This window comes from Thamnophis elegans, chromosome 2 (assembly GCF_009769535.1).
Source record: "Thamnophis elegans isolate rThaEle1 chromosome 2, rThaEle1.pri, whole genome shotgun sequence".
Classification (NCBI taxonomy): domain Eukaryota; kingdom Metazoa; phylum Chordata; class Lepidosauria; order Squamata; family Colubridae; genus Thamnophis; species Thamnophis elegans.
The window spans coordinates 89231063-89252686 of record NC_045542.1 but is presented as its reverse complement, the minus strand read 5'-3'; the positions used below and the strand labels follow the sequence as shown (position 1 = coordinate 89252686).

At 35.5% G+C, this 21624-nt stretch overlaps 1 protein-coding gene across 4 annotated transcripts in view; it reads right to left on the bottom strand.

The window, feature by feature from the left end:
* Nucleotides 1-6850: 6850 nt before the first annotated feature.
* CNOT6 (CCR4-NOT transcription complex subunit 6) overlaps nucleotides 6851-21624 on the bottom strand; it is a 51220-nt gene continuing 36446 nt past the window's right edge. For all 4 annotated transcript variants that reach the window (XM_032209482.1, XM_032209481.1, XM_032209483.1 and 1 more), the window contains 5 exons: nucleotides 20544-20698; nucleotides 17872-18026; nucleotides 15947-16177; nucleotides 14245-14447; nucleotides 6851-10827 (listed from right to left, as the gene is read on the bottom strand). In XM_032209482.1, the coding sequence (XP_032065373.1) occupies nucleotides 10615-10827; nucleotides 14245-14447; nucleotides 15947-16177; nucleotides 17872-18026; nucleotides 20544-20698 (957 nt within the window). In that variant the 3' untranslated portion in view covers nucleotides 6851-10614. The remainder of the gene's footprint in view (nucleotides 10828-14244; nucleotides 14448-15946; nucleotides 16178-17871; nucleotides 18027-20543; nucleotides 20699-21624) is intronic.

The following is a 21624-nucleotide window of genomic DNA, read 5'->3' as shown; positions in this document are numbered from 1 at the left end:
GCATTTACCCTTACTATATTTCCTTTTCAATAGGGGAACTATAATTGTGTTCTTCCAGTTATCACAGATGTAGCCTTCCATGTACAATCACATTTGTAGCATTTGGTTCAATTCCACTCTTGGAGATATTAACAATCTTCTCATCTAATCTTTAATATCTTTCTTTCAGCATTCTCTATTCTTAATTCCACCCACACTGCTGGAGCCTCCTTATTTAGCATACTTCATCTGCTTACATTTTCCCCAACCCATCAGAATTGCTCTACATTTTCTGTTCTTTTTAACCATTTCTTGCTTTCATTTGGCTACATACTTTTGCACATTTTCTCTATGTGCACTTTATACATATTATCATTCTTTCATCCTCATTTATTGCAGGAATCGGTCTTCTAGCATTTTATTCCTGTTCCACATTTCACAGTGTCCTTTCTCGCATAACATTACTTGCTAGCAACATAAAAAAATAATAATAGTATAGATGACATAATTTTTCCATCAACCAAATTTACTTCCACCAAACTAAAAAAGTTGTTCAAACTCTAGTATCAATGTTGTCCACCTCTAGCACCCATTAAAACTTTCACATTTTTTTTTATTTAGAAGGGGGAGATTAGACTCTAGACCTAGTCACACCTCTGCCAGCTGCAGTATTCCCAGCTAGTCGGGAAGACAATCACAATTTTAGCCTGTTTGGGCAAGGTGTGCTAAAATCACAAACAAAACTCAATTTACCCAAAGTATGTTCCCCCTATTTTATGCAAGGTAGAATCTCTGATCTAAAGTCTATTTTGTAAATTAACGTAGGCTTCCCCACATCCCACCAACTCCCAGATATATGCACTTAATCTGGTTACCAGAGCAGAAGAGACATCTTAAAAACAGTGGGGTTGGTATATCTTCCCGTTTAATTAAGATGATGAAGAAATGACTATAAAATTCCCATTATCATAAAATTGGGAAATGCTTGCAAGCACAATGCCCTCAGATGCTGAAGCCATACAGATTTCAAATGGATTCCCACAGATGTTTGGGAGCAAAAGAGGTTAAAATTCAAATTCCTGTGTAATTTTTTTAAATCAAAAGAGCATATAAAATGGCGAGATTGCTATGCCAACAACCTGTCAAATTTCAGGAAAAAATGGATTCAACATTTGGGGAGTTAGGATGCATGAAAAAGTGTTTCAACTTTGCCTTCTTCTCATTTGGCACAAAATGGGAAATTCCCCCAGCATCCCTGTTAAAACAGGTATGATTTAGTGAAATAAATACCTGATAAGATTGTTCCCATCCATTACATACTCCTACTTCCCCTTTTCTTTTCCTGTTATTTTTTAAATGGAGTGTTTGAAGGGAAAGTGCTAATAGGAGCCCTGGTTGTGAAACATCTTCTGCCTCTACCTAATAGACAAGGCATTTGAGACTTCCGATGTTTCACCCTACAATAGAATCTTTTACTTCAGAGAGATTGAACAGCTCTGATGAAATCCACTTTAGTGATGAAATCAATCTTTCGCTGAGATTTCCTCTGCATGCACACAATGTATCTCTGAGCAATAGTACATTTTTCTGCAACTGAACAATTTGCTGGTAACAAACTTTATTTTGTGACAGCTAATAAACATTTCAATGTTTCTGATGAGGGATTACAGGGCATGCATTTTGACAGGGATGGCACTATTTATTAGGCCAATGCTTTAGACTATTTCCCCTTACTTAAAAATGGTTAATGTCCTCCCATTATGCATATACACATCAATTCTGCCACCTTGTGGTAATGTAGCATTTTGCACAAGGCTTTAAGTAATGTACATTTTGGTGCAAAAAATAATTTGCCTCTTTCAGATTTTCTGAAGGCTTGAATACTTTTACCACTGAACATCGTCAGAACTTCATGTGATATCTGCTGATATCTAAAGGGAGATAACAAAATATAATACTGAATCTTATGTTTTCAAGTTTCATAAGACATCCTTGTGTTTATTTATTAATATATTTCTTTATTAATTTATTAACCTATTTTCTTTATATCTCTTTTATTTTCTATAAGCAATTCAACATGTCTAATATTAATAACACAACTTCTATCTTATTAATTGTGGTTTGCATGTTATATGAAATCCAAACGCCTATTATTATTTTTAATAAACATGCAGAAATATAAAATATGAACAAACTGAATCTCACAGACAAATCACTAGCTTAAGGCATCAATATTGTAAACAATTTCTTATGTCCATACACAATATTGTGTTATCCATGCATAGAGAGCTTCTAAAACATTTCCACTAGTCAGTTTTGGGTGGGTAATAAATAAGGGGGACATGATGCCTATAAAACTGAGTTTCAGGAAGTTTGGTGAAAATGTTTGCAGTGCAGATAACTGTATAAATAATAATATCATAGTTGCATCAGAAATTTAATTATGGCTCCTTCATTATTGGTTTCATAGCACAATTATAAAAAATAGGATGAAAAATACAAAGAATAATGAAATACCAAAGGCAACTAATAAATGACCTCCCTCACCTTTATGATGGATAACATTTTAATATGATGGATACCTAACATGGTTGGAAAATTTTTGCTAATCTTTATCAAGTACCTTAATCTGCATTCCTCAGTGACTTTAAAAAGTAGAAATAAAATGTTAATATTCTCTTATCTTTCTATTGATAAGAAGATTTAATACATTTTTATTTGCTTGATGTGAAAAAGTATGAGATTTTGCTAACCATTTTAAAGATTTAGGCTCCATTTTTAGCTCAAGCTTGGATAAGTAAGAATGATGTTTATCAAGTTTCTAGTGGATTGATTTAATAGTTCTGACACAAATCTCGGAAGCATGATATTCCAAATTGAAGAAAATAAATATGCATATCTTTAAAATGCCAAGCATTTTCATAACTATTAATCTGCAGATACGTAATGCTGTGAAAACTAGTCCAGTTATTAATTAGGAAGTGAAGCAGAGTCTTTATATTGTTGCTGTTGTTATGAACAATTAAACAAATACATAAAGAACCCAATACAATTTAAAAACAAGAAACAATATAAAAGCCTATTTAAAAAGCATTGTAAGATACATAAAACTCAGAGCTCATATTCCCATTCATCAAATTCAGCATAGCCACCACACTGGCTAGTTTTCCTGTGTCTTCAGGGCTTTGCAAAAAGCCAGGTGGGTCAGTGCCCACTGGATCTCCAGTGGGAAGATGTTCCACCTGATGGATGTTTGAGCAGAAAACACTATCTTCTGGACATTCATTGTTTGATGGGATCCCCACATTATGCTCCTCCTGCCAGATCTGATGAGATGGGAAAGAGGTGGTCCTTCAAGTAATTCAAATGTGTATTTGCTACATTCAGGTGAAGGGAAAACTCTGATTTGTAAACTGAACTCTGCCCCTAATAGATTTGTTTTCTAAAAATAGAACTGTTGAAATGTTATTTCATCCCATCTGGGATTGAAATCTGTAGTGTACAAAGCATTTTCTGTGTACCTGAAGTTGGCTCCAAGTCTAATCTGTTTGTGAGCTCAATGTGCTGTGATTTACTTTGATTTTTAAGTAATGTATTCCTAGGAACATACAATAATCTTGCCAGATTATGAATGAAATGGCTGTCCTGGATGACCTGTCAGGACCTGGATGGGGATTGCACACTTCCCTAGGTACTTTAACCATATTATATTGGATCACCTATAAAGGTTGGAGATTGAATAGATTGGTTCCCTTTCTTCATCAGTAGATGGTTCCAGCCTATTGTAATGGGGAATGAGTGGCAGACCAGATAGTCTATGACTTATTGGATGCCATAGGTAGTCCTGTCCTTCTTTTAACACGTATAGTATGGTTTTTCAAGAGGCAACAGGACTTTCTGGTTTTTCTTTGAAGATGTTTTAGTTTCTCATCCAAGGAGCTTCTTCAGCTCTGACAGGATGGTGGGGAATGGAAGGATTTATACTCCTTGTAGACAGCTGGTCATTTGCATTCTCTTAGCAAGAATGCAGGATACAACATCATCTATCTCCAGTCTACAACACAGTCCTTTCAGCAGTTCCAAGAAGGCTCCACATCCATTTATACCATTCAGGTGACCCCGATGAGACAGATAAACCTCAACAACTCGCTAAAAGAATGCAAATGACCAGCTCTCTGCAAGGAATATAAATCCTTCCTAAGACTTGACCTAAAGGAAATGCAAAATGCGCCATTTTCAAAAACAGAACAATGACAAATTGAATATTTCTGAAGAAGAAAGAACAGTTACTCTACATAGGAGATATTTAGAGCACCTCTCTCTCATGGGGATGTACCAGAGAAAAGGCATGGATACATCTTTCCATTTGTCAGAAAAATTAAGTAGGTAATATTTTCCCTTTTAGGTTTAACTTTTAAAATACAGTACTCTTAAAGTGTTCTCAAAGCTGTAAAAATTTCAGTCCTTGTTTTAAAATCATTTTTAATACACCCATAGAGTTAATAAATATATTTAAAGTATTTAATGCAATTTAGATCACTAGCTCGTAGCTTTTTATATCTATGTCACGGCTATGTCATACAGTTACTATGTAACTGTAGATCTCTAGAACCAGATTCCTTTTATGATAGAAATGCTCCAGTTATTTCTTGAAAAAGACAGGCACATATTTATAAGCATTCTGTTCTATTTTTTTATTCAAGTTTTTAAGCTCAATATTTCACTGACTTGTGTCTCACTGCAGTAGAGTATATTCAGACACCTCTGCACCAAAGTGTAGCAAGTTGGCCCTTCTGGAATATATTAATCTTTCTCTTACATACGCTGCTGTTGGAACCACCACAATTTTGAAGTGCTGCTACTGCTTTCACACAGCAACAAATTTTCCACACTCTGGAAGAGAGTGGAAAGTCCTCCTGCTTATTATTCCTTTCATTCTCTTCTATAGCATCAGTAGTGCAAGGTGTTTTAGCGTTCTTTTCTGGCAGAATGAATGTCAGGATAAGAAGATATTTCAAGATTATGTATTAACAGTTAAGGAACCAATTTAGAATTAAAAAGACAAAGGAAAACAAGGAAATGAGGATTCCTGTCCACAACAGGACTATATAGCAAGTACACAAAGAAGAGTTCGGTTCAATCTATAATACACATTGTTAGAAGCTTCATAATTGGATCTAGTCCCATATTTTTGCAGAGGATTAACTTCTGATTTTCCAAGCCTCGTTCCAGGACTGGGACAATTGGTTTTCCCTTGGGAGGAGCAAGCCAGCAAAGTTTCCCTCTTCCTGTTCGGAAGATACATTATAGAACAAACATCCAAAACAGCCCATTTTCCATCTTCCAAAATTAATCTGTGAAGAGCTTTCTTGCTCCTAATTGGCTACTTACAGGTCGAGTTTCCTGGGCTTTGCTGGACTCTCCCTCTATCTAGATTGGTAAATTTACATTTAATTATTTTGTATCAGAACATTTTGGAGTATTTTTCTTCCTCTTCACTGCATCATCTAGAGTTACCTCCACTAAGGCTTCAGAATCACTGATTTCAATCTTTCCAGCAATGTCAATAAAATGAAATTATTTTATTAGGACTTTGACCAGCATTATAAATAAGAGAAAGGAAATAAGATTGCCATGGCAAACCTCTTACCAAGGAATCATAAAACAATAGAACAACACATCTAAGTCAGAGTTTTACATAGTGGTATGGCTCAGTAAAGGTATTTGCCAACTTGGAATATGAGTGAAAACTTAACATGGTTTAAAAATAATGAATATAAAATTTATCTGTATGACCCTCAAATTTGGAAATTGGGGAGAGCAAAACATGTCAGGATATCATACACACACAGGGGAGACTGTAAAAAGAGATGGGCAAGAGTTTAACCTCCCCAGAGCCACAAGAGCTATGTCCCCGAGGATATGGTCACTCATGAAAGGGGGGAAGGAAGAGCATTAAAACCAGTTATAGAAAAAGACGATATATATTCACTCAGGATTAGATGCAAACACCACACAATGAAGGACTTGCAGTGGTCAACCCCTGGGCCATGCAAGAAGCGGGTGAGCAGGCTTGTGTCCACAGTTCCACTTGTGCAAGTGGCACAAGTGGAGCTGCTCTCTCCCCCCTCCCCCGCCGCCAGTCCGCAAAGGTGTAAAGGTTGGAGATTGCTGGTCTAGCATTTGGCTAGAAAATGTAGGAACAGCTGTGAGATCATTCTCATGGTCAATATCCCCCAATTTGCTCCTTTACCAGTGACCGTATTCAGAAGAAAGGCTGAGACAACAAAATTCATTCATACAAGTTTGATACCATAATTGACAGCTGTCCATCAACAGCAGAGGTAACAATCCTGTAGGATCAAACGTGACTCCAAAGCATGAAGTTCTCAGAAATGTAAATTCTAGATTTTACAAGTTCCTCACCATAAGACCCTTGAAAGAAACTTGTTCCTCAGACTGAATGACAGCTCTGAAAATATTTCCCTGTTCCTGTTCTTGAAAAACATATGCCATTCTATTTGTAGTCTAATAATCAGGTCAACATTTATACTCTTTTTATCAGATGTACTCTTCCTTTTTAAATTTATCACAGATATTAAAAAACGTAATTCCCTGTTTAAATGGCAAAAATGAAAGGCAGAAAGCAAACAAAATAGAAAGGCCATTCCTTTCCGATTGAAAGCCAAGGATTCAAAGTGTGCCTACTTGCATTTTCAGTCTCAATTGCTCTGGTCAATTAAATGGAATTATGATATGTCAAACAGAGATCTTCCTTAAGACAAAGATTCACCCGTACTGTTAAAAACCACCAAACAATCTAATGAAATTATATTCATACACAGATGAAATACGAAAATTAGACTTCAAGGAGATTTGAAACAGATATTGAATTTATTGGTCAGCTATGAGTAGGAAAATACATTGGTAAAGAAAAAAAAGACAACCCTGTATATAAATATAATACTAGCTAGTTAAAATTTGACCAAGAAGAAAGTTCCACTGAAGAGAACAGTAAAAGCCCTTGTTTACCATCAGACCATATTCAATTTCCCATTTATCATATTGAAGAGCTGCCTATGGACAAATGCAACATTCTTTGAGCTTAGTGCAGATGATGTGCTGGTTTTTTTTTTTTTTTTGTTACACATATGGTAAACAAGAGTTAGTCCAGTGCATTACACGTTATACAGAAGTACTGTGAATAGAGACTACCTAAAATTTAGACACTACTTAAAACATACCAAGATTACCTACATTTTAAAGAAGCTTACACAACTGAAAAGTATATCAGGAGTTAACATATATGAAAATACTGTGTCAGGCTGGATGGGGAAAATAAAACAGACTCACTACTTAAGCAGTAAATTTGACTTGGAAATTTGCAGTGATTAACTCTGTTGAAAAATGGTAGTGCAATTATTTTGTCTTTGAGTTCTTTGTCCTATGGATGAAGTGAGAACTTGACATCTGAACCTACTATTCTATGTTTAAGCCACAGCAAAATTCATATAATTTTATCAGAGATTTACATAAGTGGGTGCAAGTCTGCATTTTGAATGGTTAGTTTTACAATGGAGACTTTGTATGTTTTAAACCCACAAATAAACAGGGACAAAATAATTACACACATATCCTCTTATATTTTTCTCGGTGATCTTAACATTTCAAAATCCCTAACGTTTATATTTTCCATTTAAGTTCTGTTAACAATTGAATGTATGCCCATTTCATAACCAAACAGACATATGTAGTTCTTTTCTTAAATTAGGGGACAGGGACAGGACACTTCATGACCAGCAATGTTCTATACTTTTGATTTAATATATGTGGTTACATTAATAAGAAATACTGAACATATATTATGGCAACATCCAAAGCCACCTTAAGTAAATAAATTGTTAAAGTTACTGGAAATTAGCATTTTGTGAAGACATCGTTTATTGCATTTTATTTATTAAATATCTGAATTTGTTTGATGCAGAAAATTATTTAAAAATAGTATTACACTTGGTGCAATTAATGTTATTCAGTAAAGTTGCAGAATATTTCCTCAATGTGAGCTTCAATTCATTGCTGCAGGATTTGACCAAAGGTCCACTGATGCCAAAGGGGCTCTATTGTTTCTGAGGAGATTTTATTCTTCATCTTCTTATCCAAACATAGAAAATTAATTTGAGCAGCTCGGAGACTGCAATATGCCCAGGCAAGGATAGAAGAGCACCTGAATAGGTTTCTAAGCACTGAATATGCTACCACAAATTCATACAGATATGTATTTAAGACGGAACAAGTGAAGGTGAAAATGGATTTGTAAAGCTTAAACCTTTAAGATTTACCAAGTGCACTCAAGCTCCAACTTAAATGGAAAAAAAAAAATCAACTCCTTCCAAGAAATATAAAATGTATAAGTGCTTCCCTTCTATAAAGCTTTCTGGACATACTACTAAATAATCCAGATGATCAGGAAACAAAGAGTTGCAAAATATGACAAGCTAAATTGGTTCCACTGTCAGAGAAAATTGTCATGACATACATTACCAACACATTGTTAAGGAAAGATGAGTAAAACACCTTTTATTCACACTTTTACAAAATAACCCGAACCAAAAAAAGAACAAAAGAACAAAAAAACCATCACTACTCATTGGATCTACTACATCAATTGTTACCAGCATTCCGATGTACTGATTATAAACTGGACATGTTTGGTATTTGAATAACTAAAAAAAAAACCCCAAACAAACAAAAAACAAAAAACCCCACAACAACAACAAAAGAAAAAAAATCAGGTCCTAGACAAGGATTCAAGATCTCCCCTTTTTCTACTGAAACTTTAAAATGTTTTAAACATGAATTCATTGCAAATTTATTATTGTTCTCTTCAAAACAAAATGGTTAAGCACTTCTAAGTGCAGATAATTTCCTCTTTATAAAATATTCAATTAAGATCCATTTTTATTTTTTTAAAAGTCATTATTTTCAGAATCTCAATACAAGAGCGAGCTTTTATTTCTCTGCCTGCAGTTGAAACAAAAGCAGTTTGACCAAGTTCTTTCTTTATATAAGGTAATATTGAAGGTATGCCTATTAAGGATTTGATAAAATTCCCCTTTAGAACAGATTTTGTGTGTGTGTGTGTGTGTGTGTGTGTGTGTGTGTATACACAAATATACACACACACACGGCTTTCAAACACTAATGGCACTATGCGGGTACACAATTTTATTTTTGTTGACACTTTACAGAAAAGGACTTGGTCACTTTAATGATTGATCTGAAATGTTGTCTAGGGAACCTGTACTGAAAAAGCATTTCTAATTACACTGCTTCATAAAATAGAAGACGGCATACTTAATCTTCAAGGAATGGCGACTGAGGAATACAGTTAAATTGAAAAAGGAATTCACATGATGATATTTAGTGGGGAAGTGAGGCTAGGAAAGAAACAGCATTATGCAATAACATTGAAAGAAGCAGTGCAGGGGTATCAGAAGCTTAGAATTTGTGTACCCACCATCTGAGCATGTTCATAAAAGTGATATTCCAACGCTTCACAAAAGGAAAACAAAATAGATGCCACAGCTTATACAAAAGTATCTTCATAAAATTTTCACAAAATGTTAACATTATTTTTTAAAAAATAAAAGAGGATGCCCAGGTTCCCTCTGCATGCACAGGCAGTGCTAATTGAGAACAAAATCAAGCAGGCACAGTGGAGATAGGAAATTGGTGACTCAACACAGAAACTAAAGAGCTGTACACAATGTTCTGCCCAACCCACTTCTGACAGGAAAAATGCTAGTGATCATACTGATGAGTGCTATCCATCCACAAAAAGCCTAATCAGACACTGCTTAGCTTATCTGCTCCAAAAACAAGTGAAAGTTGCCACTTTAAGTTAAAAAAAAGAAAGAAACGGATGCATGTTAACTATGAATTTACCAAATTCAGATTTAAAAGCGGTGTTCTCAATTTTAAAAAAATGAAGTAGTACATATGGGCTAAAAGCCCTAACAGTGCAAATCATTAGCAGAGAAAATCTGGTGCAACTTCTTTTACAAGCTGGCCTTTATAACACATGAAACAGATAAAAATTTAGCCTTAGTTTACAATACAATCATTTTCCAAATCTGATTTTTTTTAAGTACAAAATCTCATAAATCAGGTTTTCTGTTGTTCATATACAATCAATAAAGGCTAAATTCAAATTCTATATTTTACAAACAAACAAGTCTGAAAAAGAAGGGAGTGAAGTATGGAAGAATGGTCTTTTGATTTTTAACTACTGGCCTCAAAAAGTAGTGCTACAGATATCTGTGCAAAAGAGAATTTATTATAGTAATTCCCTATTTTCAAGGCATGAAATATAACATTGGATAAAACAAACAGATTATTGGTAACAAATCTAAGAAAGGTGCCCATGCACCAATCCCTGTCTAACAGTATATAAAGCATGTTGGGCTCAGAATTGTGTGTCTGATAGCACCTGGCTTTTACTATTTCTTTAACAAATTATTAGATTTAAAATTAAGATCATTAAGAAAGATCCCTGTTGGCCATACCTCACTCCTCTATATTCAGATTTTACAATTTTACAAATTACATAGAGGTTGTCCTCTAAAATGTACTTGACTACCTCCTGCTAGGCAGATGGATTCCATTTACCGGCGGCAGGAAAGGCAGCACCAGCTCCAGTTGTGCAAAAAGTGAGAAGTGGTCAGAAGGAATGAGCGGGTGTGGACAGCCACTTATATTGTTCTCTATTAGCCAATGATGATCCAAAGGTCCTAAGATGCCAAGAATATTCAGCTGAGGTTTAGAATAGAAGATGTAATCAATAATACCCTAAAAAAAAAGAAAGGAGAAAGGAACTGCATGAATATCTTTACATTAATAAACTACAGGTTTGTATGAAAACATTAATTTCATCTTAAAATATCCACTGGTGTATTTTTATATGGCTGGCCTATGCAGTTTTCAGACATAGAAAAATGCCTACTCCAATATAAATTTTCCTATAGTTTAAAATCATATGTGGCATTACTACTTCAGTTTCCACTGCTTGTAGCTATCAGGTTGTCACTCCAATCCTATCTGCCTGTAACATTTAATTAACAGTTCTCTCTATCCACAGCTGATGTGTGCAATAAATCAGCTCACATAACTACCGAATAGGAGAGGTATAAAATTGTAAAAACCATTTAAATATCTGGAACCATGAGCCAGGAAAGATGGCTTTTGCCATGCTTTCTTAGCTACCTGGTGTAGCATATGTAGCATCAGAATGGCTACCCTGCATGTGTGAGTGGGCTGAAATGCAGGACTTTGAAAGGGGACATTTTAAAATGATCTATTGTCTTATATTTGTGATGTTAAGAAATGGCCCTGGTCACAACTTCAGGTGCCGAATTTGATTAATTACTTTCTGATCAAAAGATAGGAGATCCACAATAAGAGAAAGACTGTTTGCAGAAAAACAAGATCAGGTTTATGACACCATAAAATATGGTGTGATATTTTGGTATGTAGAGAAGAAAATAAGCTACAGTTGCCAGAGATGATACTGAAGTCACATAAACTCATTTGTAAAACTAGTGGGATAGCTATCTGTGGTGATGGCAATGTTTACGATATCCTTTTTCAAAAAGATTTTAAAAAACACAACATCTAGACAAGAAAGGAGAGGGGATGTAAGCATAGCCATAGAATCTGAATTGGTTTGACACATTCACGTTATCTCAAAAGATGGCATATGAGATCCATAGAATTAGTGAGGCTTATTGCTCTCACAGGCAGAACAGAAATCTTCATGCTACGTCCAATTCTACTTCTTAGGACAGAATACGACATTTTCAAAATGCTTAGAACTAAAATGTACACAATCTCATAGCCTTGACTACAATGGTTGGGGCCTAAACATCTGGAGAACACCAGATTACTTAGCTACGGGTAATTCTAGACTAGGTGAGACAATGGAGGCTAAACTAATTCCCCATTTGTCAGACATCTTTCATAGTACACTAGTACCAGTAGTTCTTGAGAAATACCAATAATTTAGCCAATGTACATAATAATAACATTGCCTTGAACCAATATAGCAGAAAAAACATTCATCTTATTATCAGAATCTAATATTTGAACCTTGCTGAGCCAAGGGCTTTTTCTCCAAAATCAGTATAGGAAAGGAGAAAAGACACGAGAGAAGCAATGATGAGATAATATGAAGTAAGAGTATTAGCTATAAATAGAATTCCTAATCTGGAGTTTATATATTCAACAAATTAATATACTCTCATCCACTTAATGGCTCTGGGCAGCTTACAAAGGTGTGCTTAAAAACAAAAATATTAAACATTGTAACTACAAACTCCTAACATTAGAACACTGGTGGTCTGGCTGTTTATCTGTTTTAGAAGAGTAAAATAGATGACAGGACACTAAGTCATATGATCTGGTTCTGATCCATTGTCATCAAATTTTGGTTTAATATTCATTAAGTTTGTAATTGCACTGTTATAAACATCAATGTGATTTAAAACTGGGAATATATTCTTGAATTATACATACACACCAAATGCAAGTTCTCCCTGTATCAAGAATTACTGATTTTACCGAGCTTTGGAGTGGAGCAGCAACAAACAATACCTCTTCATGTTGTAAAAACAGTGTGACCTCCAATTTGCAACTTTGAATTGTCAATATATGTTTGTTGTATGATTGCAAACTGGCTATTTATAAATGCAATGGAAAGCCTAATATTATTCCATAGGGTCAATTTTTAATGACATGTTTACAAATTGGGCTAATTATCCTGACTGATCTGGCAGGGCAGGGCATTTTCTAGATCAGCAGTCCCCAACCTCCAGGGACTAGTTCCATGGAGACAGGTTTTTCCACAGACCGGAAGAGGTGTGGTTTGTGTGTTGCCTGCATTCTATAGATGGGGCTTTGTTTGGCACAGCCTGGTTTCTGGCATGCCAATGTGGTGCAGTCCACGGACCAGAGGTTGGGGACCCCCGCTCTAGGTACCTTCAACTAAGAAGTATTGGCTAGAGGAACCCAAGAACGCCTTTTTTGCTGTGGCATCAATCCTTTGGAACATTATTCCCCCATATTAGATTGGCTCTGGCCCTCTTGGCTTTTTGTAAAGCCTTGAAATCTTGGTTTGGAGCCTAGCCTGGTTCCCTGGGCATGTATTACGTCCTATCACTTGGCTGTGTGAATGATTGGTTAGATTATGCTAGCTGCTATGAATTTATATATTTTTATATTGAATACTTTATGTATTTTATTTATTTTATTGCAACCTGCCTAGTCACATAAAAGTGAGAGCTATATAAATTGAAGCAATAAAAGGTTTTACATGTAGCATAGCATGTTTTGGTCATTTCCTTACTTGTGGGTTCCCCCCATCCCCCCACCCCTTTAACAACATACCCTATTTTAAAAAGCAAATAAAAACTCAGGTATTTTCTGAGCCCTCTCTAAGCCCCCTCTAAGAAAGGAGCTGGCTTCATCTCCTGAGGCCATCTGTAATATCTACAGAAAGCAGAAGTAATTGCTAGTGTCAAATGCATCTCTGGCAAGATAAGCAGTAAGTGCTTCTTTGAGGTCAATAGGAGATGAGTCACCAAAGCCAGGTCTCTCTCACCAGGCAAGGACAGGTCTGATTAATCAGATGAAAATGATAAAATATCCATATGGTCACTGATGTTATATGATTTATCCTTCATCAATGATGAATAAAATAGAATAACCTCATGCCGTCCCTGATCCTTAAGAATAAAATGCCCTCCCACTCCACTCATAATAAGTGTTTCTTCAAAATTCTAAGTCCATCTCCCACATTCAGTAACAAATACGTCTTGTGCTGATTTCGTTTCAATTTGTTCTCCCAAATAACCTGGAAATGCTCAAGATTTTCTGAGATGTCCTGAATTTACAGAACAATAAAAATAAACATGTTACCAACAACTAGCTCTAATTCTGTGATCATTTCCAGAAACTTCATATGCATATGAAATAACAGAATCTTACGGGACACTTCTTGATAATTACAACAGGAAATTATTTCTCTCTTTCTTTTCAGTTTCCAAAGTCCTGCACACTCTCAGATCCCTAATTCCTACCATAAGTTACTTCATATTTCATAATGTTTCTGGATTGGGTTTTCCATGCGAACCTACATAAATCTTAAAGCAACATTAGTGCAATGGGAATTTGTTTTAAGGAGTCATAATCTCTGTGTAAAATCAATCTTACCTTGAAATCAAATGTGTAATTTGTGTAAGGCATTAAACCATTCTCATAGGCACTCTTCAACTTGAAACCATGAGTAATCCTTCCATTGGTAGTTCCGTTTTTCCCATTATAACTGAAGTTAGTGAGACTTTCATTATATCTCAGTTCCTTGAAATCTTTATGATTTGTTTCTACGCCATCAGTACTCAAATATTCAACCACACCTATTACAATGCAAATTAACAAAAGAACTATTAATAAAAAAGCAAATTTGTTCATTTCAGTACTATTGCTCCATCATGGCCAAAGGAAAGTATTACCATGCGTTCACTTTTATACTGCTTTTATTGACTAAGAAGCTGGAAATGTTTATCAGCTGATTGTATTTTTTGTTTTCTATACAACAATAAGCATGAAATATATGATTTGGACCAAATCAACTAAATTAAGGAGACAGTGATGTTCTACGTGTTTGTGAGCCAAAGGTTAATAAAACAAGTCTAACTCCATTACTAGTAGTCCTTGACATACAACCATTCATTTAGTGATGGTTTGCAGTTATAAGGCATTGAAAAAGTGATTTATAATCATTTTTATACTTATAAAAATGTAGCATCCCCATGGACACATAATCAAAATTCAGATGACTGGCAATTGGTGTATTTGTGACAATTGTAGTGAACTAGGGTAATGTGATCACCTTTTGCAACTTTCTGACGAGCAAAGTCAATAGAGAAGCCAGACTGACAGTTGTTAAGTTACCATGTTACTAACTTGACTGTTAAGTGATTCACTTAACAGCTGTGACAAAAAGGTTGTAAAATGGGGCAAAACTCACTTAACAACTGTCTTGCTTAGTAATGGGAATGTTGGGCTCAATTGTAGCCGTAAATCAAGTACTACCTGTACTTAAGTGTTCATATCAAATTTCAGTTTTCAAAATGCTTCCACTTTACAAATACTGTAATGCTTTACTGAAAGTCAGTATTATTCCATGCTACATATAGAAGATTAGAAAAATTTCCAGTTGGTGCAGTGCAATTGAATTGAAGCTAAATTTATTAGACGTTATTAGTTAAGGTGCTGGACTAGGATTAGAGAAACCTAGATTTAAGTGACTTTGGGCCATGGAAGCTCATTAGGTCACTTTGGGAGAGTCCTCTGAGCTCACCAAATTAACTGACAATATTATTACTGTGGGGAAAACTGAAGGAGAAATGGTTATGTATGTCACCTTGAATATCCATGGAAGAAAAGTGGAACAAAAATCTAATACAAAATGCTAAATCCATAAAAAGCTGTACACACCCATCCTCAATTAAATGCCCTCTTAACTGAGAACCTGAACAAGTGATGATCAAGCAGAGAATTCAGAGTGCTTTGGACCTTTGCTACTCATAATTTTGAACCATCTACAGTACAACTATTATTACAACTATTAGGGCACCTCTTACATTTTAATTTGGTACTCTACTCTCTGCCTTTTTTTATTCTTTAGAAGTACTAATTGAACCTGAATTCAGAACTGATCATTCCTGCACAACAGTGTGCGCAAGAAGACCTTAACAGCTTGACGCTTCTGAAGTCTTAATTAACAGCAAGGAAGCCATCCTACACTTTCAGAGATATTTCAGTAAATAAAATGTAAACTCTTTTAGACTGTACAAAAAATAATTAATAATATCATTGTTCCAATAATTAATTAAAATATGTATCTGCTTACCAGAATCTGGCAAGGAATTCAAATCTGCACACAGTACAAGTGGAATTGTTGCATGTTCCCCCGAAGCACTAGGCCTGAGATTCCGTGTGGCTTTGTCGATTATGTTCTTTACTTCAGAAAGGAACATCATTGTCTGAACCAACTTCACATCAGAATATTCTGGGTCCCAGTGCATGTGTGCATTTGCTACCAGAATCAGCTGTTTATCCATTACAGAGTGTGGTTTGCCAGCTAAAAACAAAAACCATATACAATGTAGCAAGAATGGAACTGCATTGTATGAATCTTAATGGTTAATTCACTCTAGCCTACTTCTGGGCAACTAAATTGAGATTGTCAATGGAAATCAACCAGGATTCATTAGCCTAGCTAGCCATTTTACCATTTAAAAAGAAAAATGAGCTCAGTGTCATTTTTATTGGCATCATTACATTACTAATCAAGAACAAAAAGCCACATGGTGATAGTCTGCACACAAATTGTGATGCTTTAAAACAACTGCTGCTGCTATCTGTAACTATGTAGCCAAGATGATTCTTTAGTCTTTGCACTGTCTGTTCAGAAAATCAGAGGCAACATGTGATAATTTTGTAAATGTAAAAAAACCCAAAAGAACTTCGGACTAACCAGTAATTATACACCCTCTAAGGGACAGTAGCAATAGAAAGGGACTGCAGCATATCTTTAACCTGACCCTTATTGTTGCTTGAACTCTCTATCTTCTAATGTAACTTCTACATTTTCTCTTCATAGAGGCTCCCTACATGAACAGAAATATGAGAATATCAGATCTCTAAGTCACACAGCGGCTCCCATGAATAGACAATGGTCTCCCTTGCAGAAGAGATACCTTCACAAATAAAAAAGAAAGTGCCATGTTACTTAGAGGCAGGACTAAATGCTAATAAACTGTTCTACAACCATTTTTATTCAAGTTGCCCCTTTGTATGAATAACTAAAGAATCTGTTGTAGCACTACCAAAGGAATCTGTTCTCCTCTAACAGTACAAGGGATCAGCATTTTCTATAAAGCAATTCAAAAATGGCTTCCTTACATAGTTACATGAAATACTGAATATATGTCCATTTTTAGCATTTAACATATGATCTAATTTTCATTAGATATTAACAAAACATAAACAGAAATGTGAAAAGATGATGACATGAAAAGCAAGCTCTAACAACTCACAGGAATATTCATGTTACATGTTTACTTTCAATTTTCTGACATTATAGGGTCTTTTGTACTGCAAAAATTAGATGTAGAGCCATCTCTTGTGTACGAGGTAAGATTGTCAATTGTAGCTGGGTCAGCTAAAGTATTTTTCTTTGGTACAAGAGTTGAAGGTTTGCTCTTTTAGTAACAGTGAAAGCTAGGAAATTATGATATGTGTTTTTCACTTACAACTAGCCAACTGTAAATAGCTATTTACAACTGTAAATTGCAGTAAGGGAAGTCCTCATTTAGTGACTGCCTTGTTTAGTGACTGTTCACAATTACAACCATGATGAAAAAAATAAGTTTCTAGACATTTACAGATCTAGAAAGAGGAGGGAGCAAAAGATTGTAAGCAAAGTTGCAGTTTCACTTAAAAACTGTGTTGCTGAACGACTGATTTGCTGCTCACAATTTTGGTTGTCAAATGAGGACTACCTGTAAGAACTAGAACTAGTAAGGTGTTATAAAATAAATTTTCATTCTTAAATTGATCACAACACAGAAAGCTACAAAGCACCACTGATTGGTCATTCATCGTTTTGGTTTTTTTTAACAGCCCTTCTGAATGATTTCCCCTCCCAAACTCTGTGTGTGTGTGTGTGTGTGTGTGTGTGTGTGTGTGTGTGTGAGAGAGAGAGAGAGAGAGAGAGAGAGAGAGAGAGAAATGAGTCAGTCCAATCTATTACTAGATTAACAGCAAACTTACATGACATTTCTATTAACTCCTTTCGCAGTTCTAATAGCACAGCAACCCCAATGTTGTCTTTCGTCATGACTCTGTTCAGCATTGCTTCAGATCCTTCAGAGTTTGCCATAGCCAATTGGTTAAATTCAACAGTATGTTTTTGAACCAAGGTGAACCTTAAAAGAACATGGCAGAAACAAAGATGTCATTTCCCATTTTTATACACACACACACACACACACACACACACACACACACTTGATGCATCTTATTTACTTAAGAACAGGATTTTTAAAATATAGAAAAGATATAGTGAAATGCAGTATCTATTTAATACAGACAATGAAGTCAATGAAGTTAGATGTATTTAATATAGATAGAGCAATGAAGTGATAGCTTACGCCATATATAAGTAAAGGTACCTCAGGCTGAATTTCTGAGTAGGCAAAAAAGAGCGATTCATTGGCAGAATGAAACAAATAACCAGGTTACCAACATATGCACTGAGATGTCAGCACTTGGCTGCTAGCATTCATTTTCAATCTATATAAATTTTTAAAGGAGTTTTATGCCAATAAATAGCCTCACTCCAAGGAAGTTTGGGATTGTGCTCAATTTTAATAAAGTTAATAAAGTAAAAAACAAAAACAAGTAGTGTACTGACAAACCAGTTCCATACTGTTGCCAAGAAAACAACTTGGATAGACATATGAAATCATCAGGAGTTGAAGAAGACGCTACTTTACTTATTCCTACCAAAAAAAGACCAAACTAAATTGTAGTCTAGTCCAAACTAAAAAAATGCTATATTTATAATTGTTATAATTAATTGTGATAGCTGATGTATATATAGTCTTCTTTAAAAATAGAAGCACTTCATTTTGCACGTTACCTTGAATTGTTCATTTGAGAACCAAGTGAATTTTAAAATGTTACAGAATTATTTTAGTGAATCCTTCAAAAAATTAGTGCTAGTGCTTCAGTACTATATAATGCAGCAGTATGAACTCAATATATTAATTCGCTTAAGATTCAGTATATTAATAGCTTCATAACCAAGGTAGGATATAAATTAGTGATTTGGAAATGTATTGATGTAAAAAGTTCTTTTTATAATCTGTTGCATTTTGCCAAAACAGATAGCATTTAAATATAAAGAGTATTTCATACAGCTTATTTATTTATTAGATTCATAGGCTGCCTTTTGACCTCAAAGTAGCAAACACAACATTTCCTACATAATTTTTCCAACAACAATCACAACCTTTCAATAGAATGGAATGAGACAATGTGACTGGCCCAAAACCACCACTCCAGGGCTAAGGATGGACTTCACTGGATCTTCCAAATCCTGATTTGGTATACTTTAACCAGTACAGGTAGTCCTCGACTTACAACAGTTCACTTAGTGACCATTCAAAGTTACAATGGCACTGAAAAAGTGAGTTATAACCATTTTTCACACCTATGACCGTTGCCGCTTCCCACGGTCATATGATCAAAATTGAACTGCTTGGCAACTGGCATATATTTATGATGATTGTAGTGTCCCACAGTCTTTTAAGACCTTCTGACAAGCAAAGAGGGAAGCCAGATTCACTTAACAACTGCAGTGATTAAATGTGGCAAGTAAGCTCATAAAATGGGGCAAAATTCACTTAACAAATGTCTCACTTAGAAACAGAAATTTTGGGCTCAATTGTGGTCGTAAGTCAAGGACTACCTGTATACCACACTAGGTTTTTATTAAAATTGACAGTAAGTTAAAAACTGTTTAAGCATCATGTCTCATATTGTGCCTGGAGAGATTAAAAAAAGTGAGAGAAGACAATTGCTTAAGATTGCCTGGCAATCTTATGGTGGAGAGTTTTTATATTTATTTGTTTGTATCTCACCTTTATTAATTTTACAAATACATTTACAAATAATTTAAAGTGGCAAACAAAGATGCCTCAATTCATAGCTTCGTCAAAGTTTCAATGCTACACCAGCACTTTTATGGTGTAACTTCAACATAGGATATATAAGATGAACATTCATATTCTTTCAGCAACGAATACGCATTTCATGTCATACACAAACTACAAAGAAAACAAAAAACTGCTTTCAACAATTCTAAACATCTGAATCGAGGAGGGGGGAGGATTCAATACTGATTCTTCAATAGCAATCAAATCTCCTTGCCATTATGAAAAAAATGCTGAAGAAACTGGTGTGCAAAATATTTGACTCCAACAGTTTCAACTGCCAAACACCTCATTAAAATATGACGTGCTCCATCTTGAATGGAAAGCAGGCTGTTTTGTATAGCTCTGAAGTTTTTTGAGCTCCAATTAATTCCGTTCCCCAAACACTTGAAACTGCCCATCTCATACCTGAAGCAGGTATTTTACAACCTTATGTGGGCCATTTTGCACCCAATATGAGTGTTTCAGATTTGAGGTAACTCAGTTTGAAATGTATTTCACATCCGTACTTTAAAATCCAAAGCCCCCTTTCTTCATACCTCATTAATGAACAGTTTTGCTGTTAACGGCTGAGGTATTACAAGATTCTTAAATCAGTAACTTATAAAAAGACCTTTTTTTTAGTAGAGTAACTAAAGCTAAAGCAATAGTTTTTGTTGCGGGGGGGGGGACTGATTTTGTTAGGCAAGGTAATGCATGTTATCCAGGGAAAAAGCGTTTGCTTACTTTTCTGTCTTAAAAAATATTGCACAACCATCAACATGCTTTCTCTCTTGTTCAGACATTGTTCTAGCCCGGGATTTTGGACTAAAGAATCCATTGTACCCACGTTCTTTCAATTCTGCTAGGAAAAAACTGTAGTACTGCTCAGTTTCAACCTCCTAAAATATAAGAAAGCAAATAATTAGTTGAATACGATATATTCATTTGTGATTATTACAAAGATTTGAATATCACCCAATTCCAAAAGACTATAGGTAGTTTACAAAGTAATAATGAAAACACTTGAGACCCACAAAACAAAACAAAAATCACATTAACTGAAAACTGTTGACTGAAAACCCGCAAAACATTAAAACATACCCTTCTCAGAAAAGACAGTCCAATACCAACATAAATGGCTTTGTGAAAGTAAGCTGTTCCATAACCATAGCCATGATCAAAAAGGACTGCTTGTCAAGTGCAGGAAATCAGGAATCCAGGCAGTTAAAATGTTTTACTATATGCTAATGCTCTCTACAAGAATCTGAACTACTAACAGTCAAAGCAAACTAGCAGTAGATAAGACTCAATGGATTTCAAGGTGGACTGGACTTAGATCACTGTAGCCATGAAGGGATTCAAGATTAGTGACATGTTTGATCTCTCCTTCGGGCTCAACCTGGTCATCTCCTACATCACCTCTCTTTAATTCTTGTAGACTGTAAACATTGTATTCCTGGGATGAATAGACAGAATGGTTTGATTCTTGCTATAATAGATGGCTGTGATTTTATAGGCCAGTGTTGGCAAACCTTTTTGGCACTGAGGGCCAAAACAGGAGCAGGTGTGCATGCACACAAGAGCACCAGAAACCAGAAGAGCAGTTTCCCACCATACATGAATGCGCTGGGAATCTGAGCTTCCGGTTTCTGGTGTGCCCATGTGCGCCGGTCACTTGATCTTTTGGTTCCAGGTGCACGCATGCATGCCAGGGAGCTGCGTTTCTGGTTTACGGCACTCCCATATGCTCAAAGACCAGCTGGCTGGTGCGCATGTGTATGCCGGAACCCGGAAGAGCAACAGGTGACGGCTGGCGTGCCTGGAG